Genomic DNA, 20,393 nt, shown 5'->3' on the forward strand with positions numbered 1-20,393 from the left:
GTACTGTCAGAAACCATTTAAGGGAAAGGACGGATTTCATAGCCAAGCTTTCAGAATTTTTAACACATTTTAATTTCATGTCCAGCTCTCATTTCATTACCTAGCAGGTGCAGATTCTTCTCTATCCGCAGTGCTGACTGAAACAGAAGTTCTTCACGATTTTCAATAGAGGATTCTGCTTCTAAATGACTTTTTAACCAACAGGCATACTCTTCCTTGCTGAGAACCTATTAAAAAGAGTATGTGAGGGCACAGTCAATGTGATGCAGAGGCATTCATACTATACAGAATAAAATGAAAAAGATTTGAATCAAGAACAGTAAATTAATAAATGCCTTCAGTAATCTTTGTCAAGACTCTCCTTAAAAGCAAACTAAGAGTCTGCATTTACTTACTCTTTTTGCAATACAGAGGGTCCGCAGCCCGTCTACAGCATACAGATTAAGGTAATTCTGGGTTTTGCTTTGGATTTTTTTTTGATGTTTGCCCCGAGGGTCATCTAGATAAGAATAAAAAAAGAAATTAGTGATTGAAAATAACAGCAGCTGAATGGCCTCAGAAAATAAAAACTTGTCTACAGTACTCACTGTACCAGCACTTTATAACTGATACTTTTAAAGAGCTGCTGATGTCTCCAGGGAAACTCAAGTAAAACACTCCATTTAGAAAAAAAAATCTTGTCCTTTTGTTCTATCTTTTCTGTCTTCTCTCTTCAAAAGTCATTGTGAATGTGTGTCAGAAAGACCTTTTTCTTACTCCTTAAGTACTCGTTTGGCCTGAATACTTTAAGAAATCATGACAATCTTCACAGCAAACAATAATGTCAGAAAGAGAAGTATGATTTCAGATACACTATCAGCAAATGCTTCTTCACATCTCATCATGTGCAGAAAAATTACACTTACTTAAAAACAGCACTTAGTTTTCCACCAAGGTTAATATCTCAAAAGAACCAGAAACAGTGCTCTGTTTTGTATATCTAAGTGTATGAAGGTACTTCTGCTACTGCTGTACTGATACTACCTATTGGACTGATACTACCTATCAGACTGAGTCAATGCAAGAAGTTCTGGGTATGACTGTGATTTCATTTAGAAGAGAATTTACACTTGTGTAGACCTCACAGCCAGTTGTGCAGCAGCACAACTTCCACTTAGCTTTACTCTTCACTTAAAGCCATGTGTAAGAACTCAAAATCAGGACTAAGCATCTGTTCCTTTTTTCTCTTTAGCTGGGATTGGTTCAATGTGCTCACACTGTGATCAAAAAAGAGTAATAAATATGATGGTAACACATTTTGTTCCATCTCATTACCTGAAATGATGTCTTCAAAAGTTAAAAACAGGTGATATGCATCTTTTTTATCATCTAGGATCAAGACAGATTCATGTACAATCTACTGTAGTAGCAATCTTAAATAATATGAATTGCAGGGTTAGTACTAAAATAAATGTACAAGCTAGTAAGTTTTTAGATTGGAACCACTGAGTGAGAATGACCGGTATCTTATGCCAGGTTTTCCTATTCCCTGATGCCATATAATTTTTTTACCTAAAGTCTGCATGTTTTTTGGGGGTGTAGAATCATTTCAGGATTATAGTTTTGTAATTGGAGCTGTTCCTTAATGCAGTATTTGTGTTACTGGTACTTGCACAGTAACCAGTCACAGAGTCAGGTGAATGCCACTCATCACCAGAAGTCTGAGCACCTGAAGAGACCTACTACATATGATCTCAGTTCACCACTGGGTGTGCTCACCCCTCTCAGCTTACCATACTGAGAACCTACAGGCACTATACCCTTATATTAAGCACTTAATACAGCTATCTAAATCAGATGACACAAATATCTCATTGTTTATACTTTTTGGTGCCCATTTTCTTAGTGTGCATTCATACCCAATTTGATCTTGCTATGTTTGACCACATATAAGCACATCTATCGGTCTGTGTATGAACTTACATAGCATTCAGCACTTTTTGGTAGTTATACAGCAGCACAGTGCCTAACTGGGTGTTCAGAGGCTCCAGCACAAACACATACAAGTACTGATGTTGTAGGAAGGAAGGAGCTGGGAGCTTGTAATCCCAATATTCTGGTTTTTGTTCCTGTTATCTCAACCATGTATCAGCACATTTTACTCACTGTATAGCTATTTTCTCACCTTTAAAGACTGTCCTATCCTCTCTAGGTCTGTAAAGCTGGGAGTGTACATACCCAGCTGTTTCTACCGGACTCCATGAAGATTGTGGTACTTCATGCATACCTTCATTTCAGTTCTGACTATGACTAAGGTCACGTGGTGAATACTGGCAGGAATATTCTGGTGGGCCTGTCCATCTATCTATTAATGCTACCTATGCTACCACTATTGATTTTCTCAAAGGGACAATACAGATACATTATTCTGGAAGAACATCCCCACATATATTATTTGCAATTGGAAAGCCCTTTCTTACACTATACCTTGTGGCTCTGACACACGCACCACCAGGTTCCTTCAGAAGCTATTAAAACAGCTCACAACTAGATTCAGGTGCAACATAAAGTGGAAATACACATATAATGAACTGCCAGCCTAACACAGTCTCATTTAGCTTCTTTTCTATTTGTGCATGATAATCTTTTTGGCATATGTGACTTGGCTGTGTAATAGAAGAATTTTTTTTTTCTGGGAGAAGTACTGCAGCAAACCTTCTTGAAGGCTTCTTGTATTAATGAGTCAGCTTTTTTAACTTTAGAAGAATAAAGTAGGCAAGCATTCTTCCTAATTTATTGTGATACATTACTATTCTAGAGAGAAATGCCATATTTTTTGCATATCCCACATGAAATTGTCTTATGGGAGTGGCTATTTCAGTCACTCACTGATTCCAAATGGTGCAAACTTGAATAGGTGATTAAACACATCAAAAGTTGTTTCTATCCCTTTAAGGTTAAGTGCTGTTAATCACTTCAGATCTGTCTGAATACCATGGGCGCTAATGCAGTGATCATAATGTCCAATGCTTATACCACCTTCAATGAACAAAGACAGCAATTCTCTACAAGTAGAGATGTGCACACCATTTTCTGTGCGAATTCTCAATTCCAGCGTGGAAGACTGCATCTCCCTCCTCCACCAGCATACCAATGACAGCTAAACCCCCTTCTAGCTCTTTGTGTGACTGAGATTCACCTTGTGCTCAGAAGTTAGAAGGGGGGAAGGAATCTCTTGCAGACAAAACCCAGTTGTGGAGATTCTTTTTAGCTAGGCTGCAGTGTCTATGCTGAGCAATGTGACCACATGCACCATGTCAGTGAAAACTAGCAAATAAGTCTTCTCCAGAAGAACGACAGAGAGCTAGTGGCATTCTGCTTGCTTCATTTCCTTCCACAATCCCAAGCTGCGGAAAGCCAGCCCAGTCATTGCTTTCTCAATGACTTATGTTCACAGTTCCTGCGCGAGCTGGGTATTGGCTCAAACAGTAACTGTCTTATTTATGAACATGGTGACTGCTGAGATACAGTGAAACCAATACACTCTTGGGAATAATTTCAAGGATTTTGGAAGTATCTGTATGCTAACATCAGGTTTCACAGTCTCAACTAGATATACAGGCAGAGCAAATGGAGTCATTTCAGAAACTTCTTAAGTTTTGAAGCTTACGGCGATTTCTGATTTTCTGTAAGACACATCTGAAGCTACAACATAATACTTCTGCTTCTGATTTTGGGCTGTTCCTCATGCCATGTTTTAAAATACTCTTCCTCCCAAACAGGGACCTTTGTGCCTGATAGAACCCAGTCATGCCACGTGACGTTTGAGTTGGGAGATTACAGACACAGTGTTGCCTCGGTCCTTCAGTCCAAGGGCACAAGTACCACAGTCTCAAGATGCACGCTTGGCTGGTGTACAATTTACATGTCCCTGAGGCACTAAGACTGCAAAGAGTGAGCACTGGGATTAGCTGTCATGTCGATTCACTTATTGGTCAATTCCTTGAAACAATAAATGCCTGAATTTTTGTAGCATTACATCTCCTCTCACACCCATGTTCGACCATCACCAGAGAACAGGATGAAACCACTGACAGATCCCGTGATATAGGTAATAGCCACAGCATAAATTTTCTGAGGCTCCCTCTACCTGGGGAATACCTCCCTATAACAGGAAAAAGATGCCGTTCCCTCAGGAGCTGACAACATATCCACTGACATTAGGATACTGCAGGCAGAGACTGCAAATTCAGTTCCAGGAGCGAAGCTGCTCAAGACAAATGTCAAACGTTTTTCAGACAGATGAGCTGAAACATACAGAATTACTGAAGCCAGCAGTGGCTTAGAGAGCTAGAAATCAAGGGAAACTGCTTATGAGGTTCTAGTGGCTGCACTTTACATTGCTTGCAAAAGCAAAATATACTAAAACTTATAGTTCAATTTGTGCTAAAAACAAAACAAAAAAAAGGGCAGAGTTTCAAAGCCACCTTCAATTCACTTGCCTGTAAAGATGGTGGAATCGCTGTATTTGCCCAGCTACAGAATCTGCTCACTGCCAACACTGATCTTCAGGAACTCTGCTTCCCCTTCTCTGACATCCATCACCTTTGGTAATGTTGCCGTTCTTTGGTTTTCTATCTGGCCTGGCTGTTTTTACCTGGGTGGGTCCTAGATCTGCCTGAAATTTGCCTGAAAATTCCTTGATCCATTGAGTCTACTGTCAACGGACACAGCAGCTTCAAATATAGTCTGGTGACAAAATATTTAAGACTTGGCATAAAATAATCTTTTATTTTCTTTTTAATGCTCAGTTCCCATTCTGAGAACTCTTTTCCAAACATTATTTTCTAGGTATGTTATTGGAAATTCTCAGTACTACAAATTCTCTGTTAGTACTCTGGAGGGAAACAAGTTTCCACAGATGCTCCATGTACCTTCTGTGATATCAGATCGTTACTAGAAAATTATTCATGAATACTTTGTTGTTAGTTAAGGACAAGTTGTTCTTAATTTTTTTGGCTCAGCTTTGATTTATATGGCTGTAAACAGAAAACTAATGCCAACATTTTTCTGTATTTCATTAAACTAAAATTACACAGTATAAGCCTTTCACAATTGTTTACTCCAATAATGTCAAAGTAACCACAAAGTCAGTGCATTAGTGAAACATGGGAACTACCTCTAGCACTTTCGTCCTCTGTCCATTCATACTGGGGTAACCTTTAAACACTGGATTAAATTCAGTGTTGAAAATGCAGTAAATTAGATGCAAACTGATTCATGCAAACTGAAACCGGTGTGTCTCCTCTAACTTCTGAAAGCTTACAGGGCTCTTCTTGAATCTAAGTGATTACAATTAGCAGCTATTTAAAGTCGTCCCTGTTTCATGTGACATCTGAGTGCTGGAGAAGTACTCCATGCTTTAGGGAAGTACTCCATGTTCACAGCTACATAACTATTCCCTACTAGTCAACTACATATTTGAAGCCAAGATTTCTTGCCTGAACAGCATCTCTCCTTCTTTGCCACGACCTTTCTGTTTTGGTGGCTGGTTAGCGTCATAATCAAACCAGCATAAATGCGCTGATTTATGCAAACACATTGCAGCAAATTTCTGGGGGCTGTTTAGTTTGAAGAAGAGGAGGCTGAGGGGAGACCTTATTGCTCTTTACAACTACCTGAAAGGAGGTTTAACAAGGTGGGTGTTGGTCTTTTCTCCCAAGTAACAAGGGACAGGACGAGAGAAAATCACCTCAAGCTGCGCCAGGGGAAGTTTAGGTTGGATATTAGGAAAAACTCCTTCACCGAAAGGGTGGTCAGGCACTGGACCAGGCTGCCCAGGGAAGTGGTTGAGTCCCCATCCCTGGAGGTATTTAAAAGAAGGGTAGACGTGGTGCTTGAGGACATGGTTTAGTGGTGGACTTGGCAGTGCTAGGTTAACGGTTGGACTTGATGATCTTAAGCGTCTTTTCCAACCTTTTCCAACCTATGATTCTGTGAAAAGTACGTAAAGATTCACAAATGAAACAGAGAGGGGAGCTGCAATAGGAAGTGCTTGGGTTTCATATAAAATACTCAAATAGCCAGGCACTGCCAGGCAGGTTTTCCTGAAGAAATGTAAATTGCTTTGGCAGTTTCAAGAAATTCCTTCAAAATAAAGTTTGCTAGTAGAAGATCTTGTACAGACATCAATTTAACTCATTCTTGTAAGGTGCGGAAACCAGTAATTTGTTACAGAAAATTTGCTATAATCACAAAGTATTGTAAAAGAAGAGAGACGGCTGCCATTCTACCATTCCCTGTATTCACAACAAAAGCAGGCAGGTCTACTTGCTAGAGAAGGCAATAAGATATGATGAGTTTTTCAGGAGTTAACCAGAACCGCCTCCCTCCTACCCCCCTCCCACAAAGGTAAGTAAGAGGTGTACCTGAAGAGCAGGGTAGAAGAAGATCCATAATAACTGAATCTGCTCCTTTAGTGTAAACATTTATTTCATCTGTGAGAGGATGTCTGACCACTACTGACATCCTCTTCCTGACAGAATCAAAGCCCAATGTATGTAATACTTCAAAGCTTAATGTTCCCAGGTGAGGTAGCTCCACTGATACCTGGTCAGACAGTCTTCCAACCAGAGAACAGTTATATGCCCTTGCTGCATAGACGAGAGCAGCTTCATCTGGACTCTCTGCTTCATAACGGAGTTCTCCTTCCTCAGGTCCACTCCCTACAGCTGTCCGGCCTTGCTGGGAGCTGTAGCCGTTGTTATTCATCTGCGCAGAGTATGCCAGCTTCTCTTCCAGTTTTAATAAAGTGCTATCCGTAGATGTAGATGAAAGCACACTTAAACCAAATCTGTGCATTGATTTGCTTGTAGCTAGACTAGATGAACTGCTGCTGTTAGATCCAGAGGTCAAGCGACTTGGAGTGAATCTTCGTATGAAGTCTTCTATGGTTTTTACTGGAGATTTTAGTTCATATCGATCTCTAACCTTGAGAAGCAAAAAAGAAACCAATGAACAAAAACCGAAGAAAAGCTGTACAAGAATTCTCATGTTGATATTCAGTCTAAGCAGCTCCAACTAAAGAGGAGACTTTCTTTGAGAACAAAAAGTAATGGCATTTGTATTTTGAGAAAGGAAAATAAATGGACAAAACTGACTCAACAGTAAAAGACTTACTAGAACTTCAGAACTGCGCCTCTGTGTGAAAGGACGTATGTTTGCATTAAAAACATTTTTTCTTCTTTCAGCTCCTCAGACTATCATCAATGTTGCACCACCACCAGTAGTGCATACTAAAACCTATCATTAGTAGGAAACATTGGTATTCTTTGTGCACATTCAGTGAAGGTAGTAAAAAAAAAGTTAATGAAAGAGTTTTCTATTCAGAAGTGTGGTATCAGAAAAGTTTTATGAGAATATGCCAATGTCGACAACATTCTCAATAGGAATATGTTGAAATAAATAATTTCCGCTGTCTTCTCTTTCAGCATGAAAGCATTTTGCTTCAGTTTCATCACTCATCTCCGTTCACGTAAATTTTTTTTACAGATACAATGTTATTAATAGTACTAGCATATTCATAGTAATATATATTAAATTATTGTATAACAGTGTAGCATTCCTGAAACAGCAGAATTGAACATTCTCCAAATGTTTCTCTGGCACAAAACCATGTCATTTTGCAGACTGGTTCACTTTTTATTCCAATCTGGAACAGAAACAACTCTCAGAATTTTCTTCAGAATGGAAATTCCAGCTGCTGGCTAGCTTTAATACTACATTCCATTATATTTTTGTCTTACAGATCATCTTGGGATTGCGTTTTTGAAATTCTCATTCATCAATGACACTGGTTTAGGCCGATTTAAGCAGTGATGATCATTATTTCTCATAATGAACTTAAGATGCTTCTTTTACATAATTGGAAAGTTTTAAGCAATGTTTTTCAACTATATTATCTTTTCAAACATTAAAAAAATGTCTCAGCCTTTTCTTAATTTAATCCATACGTACAAAATACTCACAGACAGCTTATATTATTTTCTGGGAAGTCTTGCACGTTTACAAATTAGTTTCCACACATACTTACACATATACTTACATTTATTAAATAAGTTACAGTACAAGAAATCGGGAAAGTTTCAGAAGTATCTTGAAATTGTTGATGAAAGCATATCTTACCTTGAAGGTAAGTGAAATAGCTGACATACTCCATTTAACTAATGCTTAACTAAACCCGCTCAATCACATAGCAGTTCTAAGAGTTGTCTCACAACCAGTTCTAGTTGTTTCTCACTAGAACAGCAGGTTTTCATTTCCTCAATTTACAAGATAAATTAATATCAATGCAAAAGAGGCTTAAGCAATCTTTTGCTGTTTCTTTAACCCACCTTCTGTCGGGGCTGATTTGGTGCAGTAACCACAACTGTATTACATATAGTCAAAGCGATGAAGAAGTCAAAAATGTCACATAGTTCTGGACTCAGATGGGATAATGGCTGTTCGTGGCTCCTCATGACCTCCAGATGCTTTGCACATTCATTCACCTTTTCTAACAAGCTCGGGTCAGGTGTGATGTCCTTCTCCTGGTAATAAATAGCAGTGATTAATATCTGTGATTCTGCAAATTTCCGAAGCAGCAACAAGCAATCAAAGCATCCAAAGCAGTGTCAATACCAAGAGTTTTATGGTGGCCTTACACCACAGAGTGGAGGTGGAGAGAACGTAAGACACCCATTCCAGCCAATAAACAGTTAACAATGAGCCTACTGATAGAAATGGAAATGTGAGTAACTGTGTTATCAACTTTTTCACTACAGGTAATTATAGCGGCAATATTCATCTACTTTGGGGGTAGTGGATAGAAGAGAAGTTACATACTAATATTACTCCTTCTCTCCTGTCTAATTCAAGACATTTATTATCTGTTATTAAAGGGTAGTACACTACAGAGACCGAAAGAGTGGAAAAACTAGACGGCAATGACATTCAAAGCTCGGCCTTAAATTAGCACAATAAAATGAAACCATCTTGGATTGTTTGTTAGAGAACAACAACCATCCACACATTTGAAGGTAATTAATGTGGTTTTTTAAATTGCAACGCAGAGCACTTTCCACTCTATTTCATCAGCACTTTCCACTTATTTAATCTATTTCTCGTCAGAGCAAACTCCGGTATTTCTTAAGATAGGAGAATGCAAGGATACAAAAGATTAAAAGATAAACCAATCTAAGGCTTTTTCTTCAGTAGAATTTTATCTGCTGACATTCAGCAGCTGATGAATCTGAGCAACCACAGAACCCTGTGTGCAAAAACTGCAGCTTGGAATTGTACCAAAATACCTTACTCTTAGACTGAAATCAAGAAGTTCCACCAGTGCAAACAGCATCTTTCTGTGTCTATATTTATAATTTGTTTTAAGGGTGAATTTGTGTCAACAGTGCAACAATGGAAAATCCTTGGATAGACAAGACTTGGCTTCTCTGCTCCCTTATTACCATTCAGCCCATGTAAAACTTCCACAGAATTACAACAGTATAAAATAAATTAAACAAAGCAAAGTTGTAAGGACATAAATTCACCCACATTTTGAAATGCAAAGTGTTTTATTTTTTTAAGCTACAATACATGCAATCCACTGATAACCTTGAATCACACTAAAAATGATGCTATGGTGTAGGTCAACAGTGTCTAAGAATTGGAATACAGCGTCCAGCCCAGCACTTGTTAGTTTTAAAATCCTCTGACAAAAGAGGCATATGCAGAGCAATTAGAATCCTTGACCTCAAACCTTATGCTACTCTCAGCTTCTGTAGATAAAGGGAAGGCATACATCTTCTTTTCAAAATCAAGGTATAACTAAAACAAAGGTTTCAGATTATCTTTACCTTTAGGTTGTTCCCACAGAGAAGGTATTTAGATAAGATCTATGCCAACACTTGATTGTTTTTGAACCAACAGCTGTGACTACAGAAGAAAAAATGCCAAGATGAAGTCTGCAAGAGGTACACAATGTGCTACAGATTTCTTTACCTTTCCCTTTTCAGGACATTGTTCTATTAAAAGATACAGGACACTGTGCATTTAGTTCTCATGACTTACCATTGGGCTACTGAATGCAGTGTGCTTCGAGAGTATGCTTGCTCTTTTTGCTTCAGCTCTGCTACCCGTGCGTCGGTGGGTTTTGGTGCTCTGGCTTCTGTGGATTACTTTGATGCTCTGATGGCTGCAGATACTATTGCGCTGGGATAGAGTTCCTCCTTTTGGGGCTGCCTCGTCTTCCTCAGAATCAGGTTCTTGGTACATAGCTAAGCGTTTGGCTATCAGTAAAAATACAGAGGGAGAAATGTTGCATATGTTAAACATGGCTGAGAAAAAGGGAGATGGACACGGTGACTTTGTTGAAGTGATCTGGTTTTAATATTGTACTTTGCTTTCACAGTAAGAATGAATGATTCCATCATCAGGGGATAACAAAGTCTAGTCTTAATTGAATGGTAGTATCTAACGGAGGATGCAGATAACATAATTAGAAATGTAATGCAATACACTGCCTCCCTCATCATCGCACTCTCTCTGAAAGGCAGTTAGACTGTTGTAACTCACTGCATTCCTGAAGACTATTCCACAGCTCAGCCTGATGAAATCAACCAAATAATTTGGTCTTCACTTGCAGTCTGAGAAGGAAATAAACAATCCAGAAAATTTTCTTGTCCTTTCCAACAGAGTATGGAAATTTCACAGAAAGTATTTTCCAGCAAAAATGTTGCATCTACCCAGTACCAGTTAACTGACATCTAAAATGTCCTCAGAACACCACACCTACAGTACACCACTACCCTTATTTAGATACAGAGATGAGGTACAGACAGCGTAAAAGCCTTGCTGAAGGTCAGGGCCATCTGCCGCAGAGTAGAGACATGAACCCAGATTCTTGACTCCTCCTGGAGTCCACCCCTTCCTCTCTAACCAGCATGACAGGCAGGACAAGGCAGCATGCAGTATCGAAACCAGGGTACCCTCACCTGCTGAAACACGTGTTTCTATCACAGTTTGCTGCAGTGAGCAATACCTGGTGTAAACAGAACAAAGGAGTTTTTCCAAATGATACATTTTAAACGAACACTTCCCCGGTCAAGAATCCAACAACAACAATTAATGTTAGAAACCAATCCTGGCAGTTTGATACACAGAAGTTAAAAAGGAAACAGAAAGAAGAGGTGTGAAACAGCCGTGGAATCCAGCCCCTCTAATGACAGGCTCTGTTTAGCTCTAACTGATGTATAACGTATTTTTCCATTCCTAAAGACCATGGCCATTTAATAATCTGGGTTATTCATTAGGCAGGCACATGCCACTTTAACAGGTATCTATTTATTCCTTCATTAGGTATTAATTGAAAGGCTTTTCATTATAGTCTCAAAATAATTCACGCCATCAAGATATACAGTACAAGTTACATACTTGCGGCTCAGCTTTGTTTTGGTTCTCTGGCGTAACAAATTAGATTTTCCTAATGTCAAATGATAAATCACTAGCATGTAAGTTAATTATTCAGGCATTTAACAACAACAAAAAAAATACACAAAGATTTTTCTTCCAAAATACTTCCTGAGAAAAATCTTGCATTACATATAGTGAGTTTGGCATGGGATGACTTTTAATGTAGCTAGCTTTACAATCAAAGAAAAACCCATCCTCGCCACCCGCTGCAACTTTCAAACATGTTTTAGCTGTCAGAAAGCAGCTGAAGGAGTTGAAATCAGACCACACACGGTACATAGTGATAGCTCTACCAGTACAGTATCGTACATCAGAGGTTTTTTCAACTCCTTTTGGAACATGTATAGGCTCTGTCTGAAATGTGGGAGCTGGGAGAGCTTCCCAGTCCTGGCTGTGAATACACACCCCGTCGTTGCTCTAACTGCATGCCCAGGTATGCAACATCCTGTGCTGCACTCTGGCTCTGGCTGGAAGAAAATTTAGGCCATGGAGGTAGAAAGGGCCATAGTGCATTTGGAGACATGGAGAAGAGACTGCAGGGCACACTGCAGATCGCTTCTGCCCCATAGTTTGAATACAGCCCTGCAGCCCAGGCCCTGAGGCTGATGTAGACTAACTGTAGACGACTGAGGAGTTTCCTTCATTAGCACTATTTGGTGGGATTCACGCTCTGTGTTATGTAGTGGGAAAGAAGTTGAGCAACAGCACATTCAGGGCTGTGAGGGCAGCTGCTCATTGAGCCACACAGCTGCAAACCAAAGAGCACAGCACCCTTGTCTTCTCCTTTCAGCTCCTACCTTGTCCTTTGATTCATATGACAGAACCTAGAAGATAGCTCAAAAAATTAGGGAGGTCACTGGTCTCCTTGGCTCTTCGGTTGCATGGTAATGAGTTGCAAGGAAATAAAGTTCACTTCACCTGCACAGGCTGCTTCTTACAACTTGCTGCACACGCAGCAACTTGCTGCATACTGCAGTTCTAACCTGTCCCATCACTCTGCTCACTAATTCCCACTTTCTTCTACTGTAGAAGCCTCTATGCATTTCCCAGTGGAAGTGCAGATCCCTATACTGTGAATTTAATTCAACTGATCATAGGTTTGTCTATATCAGAAGGAGGGCCCAAAGTGATGTGCAGCATGTCATAAGCACTGATCCAGGCCCTCAATCAAAATGTGAGCCAGGCTGCTCACTGCTTCCCCCCAGCATCCCAGTTTCCTTCCAAAGGAAACCCAGGCATGCGAGGAAGGAAGGAGCCATGTGGACATCGTGGTGGGTCACGTTAAGAGGATGCCTCAAGTACCAGAATGGAGTGGCACACTGAAGGACTTCTGTCCTTCTCTGCACTGGGAAGTATGATGGAGTGTACATCCTGGGATGAGGCCTGTGGAGGGTAGTGCCCAGCCTGACAGTGCGAGCTCTGCCTTAATTATCTCCTGCAGGCTCCTAGTTGCATGCTGCAAACCCCAGGCTGAGAAACCATTGCTCAAGATGACACACCAGTAAGGTTTTCTGCACTTTACCAACATTTAAGACTTAAATCAATCATAAGAAGCCCATCTTTGTGCCTTGTCTTCACTAGAAGCAAACCCAGCCTCAAGAAGGGTTGGCGTGACATGGGGACACTCAGCCTCTCTCAGGAAAAGCATAAGAAAAGCTTGGATTTGCCATAGGGATAATCTTCCTTGCTGTGGATGCTGGGCATTTGAATGGTAGACTACGGAACGCTGCACCACTTCTCATACCAGGTAATATTCCTTGACAGGGAAAGGACTGGCTACAATTATTCTTCAGAGCTTTGCAAAATGTGCTACCCAGTTGGTCCAATTCCCTTCCGAGCAGAGTTTTTTAAAAAAGGACATACATTTTCTTTAATAATTGTACCTAATTTAAGCTTCTGCTCTGAAAATTCATCTTGAAATACATGACTCCAAAGATCCTGAACTGATTATCATTTTATTCCATGTATAAAAAGTCTACGGTTAAGCAGAGACTGCATTTCATGCAAGTTATGCTTGCATACCATACCTCTGTATTCTTCATTGCTCTTTCTTACATTACATCTAAAAACATTTTGTTTATTCAACATAGCAAAAGCTGTTTCCTAATGCAGCACTTGGCTTATTTATTGGTATTATACCAATAGCACAGTCCTTTCTAGTCTATGTACCATTAGCTATCTCTTGCTCACTATACAGGTTTTCGTTGTAGCACATTCACTTAATTGTTCCCGCCACTGAGAAAAAAGAGAAAAAGGGAAAGTAGATACAAGACTAGAATCTCATTTAACCAAGTCAAATGCAATTCTTTTGATACAAATGGTGTTATTTCAGTTTTATACCAGGCAAGCTTGATAACAAAAAACCAGGCCTTAGCACCTTTCAACATTTTCTCAAGTGCAGTCTTACGTACTATGCAGCAAGAATTAAGAAGTTTGAAGAAATAATGAAACCCAGTTCAATCGTTATGTTATGGCTAAGGTTCACAATGCTTCAGCTGTGCAAAGTGTGTTTCTTTGGGAACATGCTGTTCACTCCACCCACTCAGCCCTCTCCGATTCAGAACCTTTTCCTGTGAACATTATAACCTGAAAGACATTGTTGTGGGATGCTTTTCAGTTTCAGCACTGAAAATTGATGGCCTTGATCTTTTGTCTGATAGAGAGTTTTTTATTAAGGGCAAAGACACAACTTTGAGAAACATAGCAATGCAATTCATGAAAGTCAAATTTCACTCTCCTCTAGTTCATTTTATATTTACAGCACAAAGAAGAAACAATAATTAATACTTATTCTGTGAACTCTCTTCCATCTTTCAGAAGACAACAGTAAGCTATAAATAAAACTCCTGTAATAGCTGCTAAGTATTTGAAGAGAGATTCTTTTTAAAAAAAAACCCACCTTTTATTTCATTATTTTTTGTTTTTGCTTGTTTTTCTTTTACCTTCCATGCTATCTGTGTTCTACGATGAGGCATCCATTTTGCAGGCTGATGGAGACACTGTTGCCACACAGCCAGATGTTCCACTAACTAGAAAAGTGGAATCGGGAAACTCTAAAGTACTTCTCTTCAAGTAGAATAAAATCTGCAGACCCTCTAAACCAGAATAATTCAACTGTCAGTGTGTAGGCCCTAATTTTGCTATGGGATTATTCCATTTCGCCCCAAACCATTTGAATAAGGCTGTTACTGAACTATCATAAAGTAAATCTAGATGTTCAGTACCTACTCACACCACCACACCACCTTATTTTCTTACTATTTTATGAGTGCAAGCTTATTTCACTTTGAAGTGCACTCTAGCGTCTACATAAAGAGTCAGCTGAGCAGCTAGCATGCTATAAATTTGTACAAGTGTGCTAACATAATCTAATTTAATTTACTTTGCAAGAATTTCCCCATAAGGACAAGTCTTGAGATTAGAAAACACCAAGATTTTCCTTCCTCTCCCCTCTTGGCATCCCCAGGGGCTTAAAATGAATAACTTTAAGTCCTTCATTGACAACTCTTTACTCTACTTAGAAATGGAGATCATTCCTACTTCTCTGGAGATTTTCCAGAGCAATTGTGAGTGTAGGTATATGCTTAGAAAAAAGTTTTACATGTCTCTAAATATGAGTTATTCTTTCTTCTATAGGATTTAAAATGGGGCACTCCCAAGGTACTGAGTTCTACATCTGCTGGCATTGGTTGTCTCCTCAGTTACAAATTAAAATTTTTCAAAAAGCAGTAACAAATTTAAAGAGAAAATACAAACAAGCTACACAGAGTGCCTGAGGCACCCAGTCCTGCTAAGGGTTTTGATCTTTCTGGGGAAGGCCTAGAGGGATTATCCTGATTTCTAAAGATTGTCAAATTGTAAAGGTGGCAGATAAGAAGTCCCTTTGGAAGAAAAAGTTGCATTTATGGAAAAGGTTTTATTAATTTTTATGCCTTTTTTTTTTTTTTTTTTTTTAATAAATCCAATTCTCCAACGTGGCTGGAATGTGCAGTCTATGTTCTCTTGACTACATACAAAAAGAGTAAGAAAGTTCTGCCACAAAACAGCCCCCCAAACTAAGAAAGAGTTTTTTTTTTTAACATAATGCACTTTCCTATTCTCCTGAATGAATACTCTGCGAATCAAGAACCTTTGAAGGAGACAACAGAACAGATCTAAAGAATGCAGGTCACACAGATGAGGTGGGAATTCTCTTCACCTGTATTTAGAATTCTAAACCACAGAGAAACAGGCATGTATTAGACAACAAATGTACATGTCTAAAACAGGTCTGATGAATTAGATCCTACAAATGCTTAATTTTCTCCATTAACTGTAAAGTCACTAGATGACTATCTTCCATACAAACATCTAAAATCAGGTAACAAGAATCCCATCCCTATCAACACACTCTCCACAGGGCCCAAACTGGCAGTGCGAATTCCCACAGTTTGATCCCTGTCAGTGCATAATCCATCACCAAAATATTATAGGTGACCTCAACAATGATGAATATTTGATAGAGTGTGCATCATGGAACTGTTGCTGAGTACACTCACACCTTCCCTCATAGCCGCCACAAGCGTTCCTGGATTCCTCTTTGGTACTAAGCTCTTGCATAGCAGTACTCATGTGTAATACTTCATACTACCTCCAGTTGACTAAGAGATTCTGTCCCATGCTGGTGCAATTTATTGCCTCTATTATTCATGTTTTTGTCACCTCTTGTCTAGACTAAACCAATGCAATACTCCTGGGCGTAGTGCCATCAGCCTCATAAGAAACTTAAAGCTGATACAGAAATATGCAGGAAAATGTTTTCTCCAGCAAATTTATGAAAACTGTCCCTTGCTCCCTGTACTACCTAAAAAAAGTATTAAGTCTTGTTCAGGGTTTCAGTTTCTATTTTAGAAGCATTTTAACTGCTTCAACCCTGCACAAAGTCCACATAAGCCTCTATGATGAAAACGATGATTAACATGTCCATGTCTGATGCGAAACAGAACTCTCCTTCCTAATCATAAAGCTCACCTTTCGCATAGGGAATTTACATGGCTTTGTGGAACAAATTTCCAAAGAAAATAAGGACACTCCCACCACTCAAGAAAAAGCCATGCTGCCTCAAATATGCCAAACCTAACACAGCGTAGCATATGCCTTTTAAGTAGCCCTCAAGCCCAAACAAATTGTGCACTACACGCATAGGGAGAGGAAGAAGGGGAAAGAACAAGCTACACGTGAGGAAAGTCACACACATCGCTTAATGCGGTAGTGGAAGGAACTCAGATATGATGATGACAAATGCATTATAAAGATCCCTGTAGAACAGAGAAGAATGGGCTAACTGCTCATAACGGAACAAACTTTAGAGAGAAAAGCTTATAATGCAGCATAGAGAAAATTTGTGAAGGCTATGCATAATCTGTTGATTGAGTAATTAACAGATACGTGGCAGTCCTAGATTATGCAGAAAAAATACTTCAATAGAAAATTAAAGTTCCAAACTGAGGAAATTTCAGACCTCAATCTGCCACTGTAGGCATAACTTTGCCCCTATGTGTGTGTGCATGGCTAAGCCCTAGAATATAGGGCCTCTAGATGACTTCAGAGGAAAATTTGCCAGGACTTCTTAGCATGGGAAAAAAGTGTTTTACATCTTAGCCGCCTTCTTGGATATGGCTGAATGGAGCTGTTCTGACTGAAATTTCTCCCCCAGAATTCATGCCTGAGGCAAACATCTGGCATGGAAAACTTGAACCAAACAATTAAAGTTCTGTAAAACTAACTACAACTGAAAACAGGATCTTACCATGAGGAGGGTCAAGCAACTGGAATAACAGGCACTGCTACCCTGCCACAGTAGAATAACAAACAGGCCAAAGAGCTGACAAGTATATTTCCATCCTGAGCTATCTCCTTTTACAGTAGAAAATTACTTGTTTCAGCTTGTGAATCTTGACCTGTGTACAACAATTTTAAATTCATTTCTTCATCTAAAGTGCTACTCAGTGTTTGATTCTAAGTAACAAACCACTATGCCTGAAAAATTACTCAGACAAGCAAAGACACAGATCATCTTTGAAATGGATACGAAAAGGCAGATGCATTTTACTTGATTTTCTTGCGTATATGGCAGCCTCAGATCACTTGCCAAGTGAAAGATTTTACAATTTTCTGATTCATGAAATCTTCAGTAAAACCTGAGGTGCAGAGCTGGATGGCATCAGTTATATGCCCCAAAACCTCAGAGGGGAATTCAGATACTCTGGTATAAGACACAGAAAAGTGGCAGACAAATCACTCCCTAAAATCAGAAAGAGCTGTGACAGACGTTTTACCATATCTAAACAGGAAGGTTTCAGCAGCAGAAAAGATAAGAGATGGTTAGAAAATCAGACTGGAGAACAGAGCTAACAAAAGACTTGAATGAAGAATAGTTTTTATTGTGTTCTTAATCCTGGTTACAGGCAACAAAATCAATAGAAATTATCACCATTTATATACAGAATGACAGAGAAAGACCTATTTTCTGTAGAGGAGAAAAAAAGAGAATAAATTACTGTGTATAAAATATTGTGTATAAATTCTGTGTCAATTTAAAAATTATATTTGTCAGAAATTTTGTACTGACTGGAGTTACAAGAAAGCCCAAACATAGCCGTACGTGAAAAGCATGACTGAAAAAAGAATCAGTTTATTTTATTTATTTATTTTACACTTCTGTTTGTACTGAAATTCACTCTGCTTTCATTAACATTTATATTGCAATCTGAAATCATAAGAGGAAAGCATGCACAAACTGAGATTTCTGTTAAGTACATTACATTTGAAGAAAAAAATCTGAAACTCAATACTCAAATTCAGGAGCCTGAGTTCAGCCTACATATCAGCTCATGATATCAAGCTCATAAAAATACCCTTTCTGCACTATTTTAGTTGGTAGTACTATCATCATTCCAGCAAGGAAGAAAGTACACTCTGAAATTAGTATAAATAAGCAAACGATCAATGGCAAGGAAGAATAAAAAAAGAATGAATATTCAGACTGTCACAAGCACAATTAGGAGTCCAGAAACACACTCTTAATTCTAATTCTTCTCTCTTTCTTATCTACAGTACAGAGGTAGGAAGTCACAGCTTCTCCCTGTTGCAAGTTCTTCTTTCTGTAACACTGGGCTAATAACACTATCCAAACACCTAACTTCTTGAAGAAGAGTGCCTTAAATGTAAGATCTCAGTACTACTTTAAAGTAGGAGAAAAAAAGAACAATCCTTGCATAATCCAAAACTTCAAAATACCTTTTCCCAATTCGGAATCTTATGAACTCTCTAAAGCATGTTTTAGATTTTTCAGTCTATTTTGATTATTTCTCTTCTGTATCTTATTTTAGAGGAAAATAACACAAATTACAAACAAATCACAAAACATGAAATCACTTCATAATTTTAAAAGGGATATGAGATGACACAGGGCTGACAACCCTCACATTCCCTTGTGACAAAGAGTGACTTTTTATTGTTTCAAGAACCTGATACATGGGGACATTCTCTCAACTGCAGTGTTCATACAGCAGTGAAGATACCTTAATGTAGACACCTGTCCCACAGGAGAATTGAAAAGAATCTGACAAAGCTAACATAAAATACGCTATCAGGTCAGATTACGTTTCTTGTTAATACGAAAACCAGCAGCTTTGTTTACATTTATTTCTCAGCACAAAAGGATAATCTCATTCCAGGTATTCAATCAGACACTAATCTGGCTGTATGCTTAAAACTGGTATTTTACATAGTATACTTCAAACACACAAAACAACTGTGAAACCAGCGGCACTATTCAATTTGCTTAAATTAGGCATGTGCTCAAGTGCTTTACTAGATCAGGAGCTAAAGCCAGAAGTTTTAAGTGCCTTGACAACATACTGTAGATGATGTTACAGAACACTTTGATAAGATTGTTGTTGCCAGCTGAACACAGACAAATTATACTAATCTGAAAACAGCTATTATGGAGTTTGCTGAGCAGATCCATGCAATTTCTTTTGTTTTTGATTTAAGATTACAGTAACTTTTATATCTACTTCAGATTGCCCAAAATACAACTGTTAGATAGAAAACAAGATCATGAGCTCACCGTTATCATCATGGGAATACTCTATTCCAGAAACAGTGCATCTTCGGAAAACCATCTTGTTTTCAGTAAGTGTCCCAGTCTTGTCTGAAAAGATAAACTGCACCTGACCTAAGTCTTCTGTGATATTTAAAGCTCGGCACTGCAGCTGAGAGTCTGTTTCTTCATCATATAAATCTTTATCTTGATGAATAAAGTATACTTGGCAGATTTTAACTATTTCAATGGATACATACAAAGAAATTGGAATCATAACCTAGAATACACAAAAAGAAAGAGAATTAGGAGAAAACAGAAGCAAGGATACACTGAATTAGTAAAATCTAGTTAACTTGGTACTAGACTAAAACATAAAGAGGCTAAGTACTTTAAGCATGTACTGTAAAGCTATTAGCATGTTTGAAAAGAGTTTATTTACTGTGTTAGATGAGGAAAACTCATGGTGAATTACAGAGCTGAAATGCATTATTATGTCTAGAAGGGTGATTAGCAAAACTTGGACAGAAGCAAACCTTTTTTGGGCTAATAAGGTGAGCTTGAAACTAGCTGGGAAAGAAAAAAGAAAAAAAAAAACAAGCAAAACCCAAACAGACAGTACAGTCAGAATTCTGTAAATGTGAAAGAATAGGATAAATTTATTCTGCGTAAATAATAGACTGTTTACAAATTCACTTTGTGGGAACACGAGAAACAAAATGAGAAGTGTAAAACTCTCCACAGGAACAATCTTTTTGGCCTTGGCTTTTGCACTGCAGATTATTTTAATGAAGAACAAATTTTATAATTGCTGAAGAAA

General features: G+C 38.7%; 1 protein-coding gene across 1 annotated transcript in view; it reads right to left on the bottom strand.

The window, feature by feature from the left end:
• ATP10A (ATPase phospholipid transporting 10A (putative)) overlaps positions 1-20,393 on the bottom strand; it is a gene marked incomplete at its 3' end in the record, with an annotated part of 117,149 nt that overhangs the window by 18,791 nt on the left and 77,965 nt on the right. The window contains exons 5-10 of the mRNA XM_082336270.1: positions 19,601-19,853; positions 10,087-10,304; positions 8,373-8,567; positions 6,408-6,969; positions 396-499; positions 101-227 (exon numbers count right to left, since the gene is read on the bottom strand). Coding sequence (XP_082192396.1) covers positions 101-227; positions 396-499; positions 6,408-6,969; positions 8,373-8,567; positions 10,087-10,304; positions 19,601-19,853 — 1,459 coding nt within the window. The remainder of the gene's footprint in view (positions 1-100; positions 228-395; positions 500-6,407; positions 6,970-8,372; positions 8,568-10,086; positions 10,305-19,600; positions 19,854-20,393) is intronic.

The sequence above is a fragment of the Platalea leucorodia genome (genome assembly GCF_965183815.1).
Source record: "Platalea leucorodia genome assembly, chromosome: 2".
NCBI classification, from domain to species: Eukaryota; Metazoa; Chordata; class Aves; order Pelecaniformes; family Threskiornithidae; genus Platalea; species Platalea leucorodia.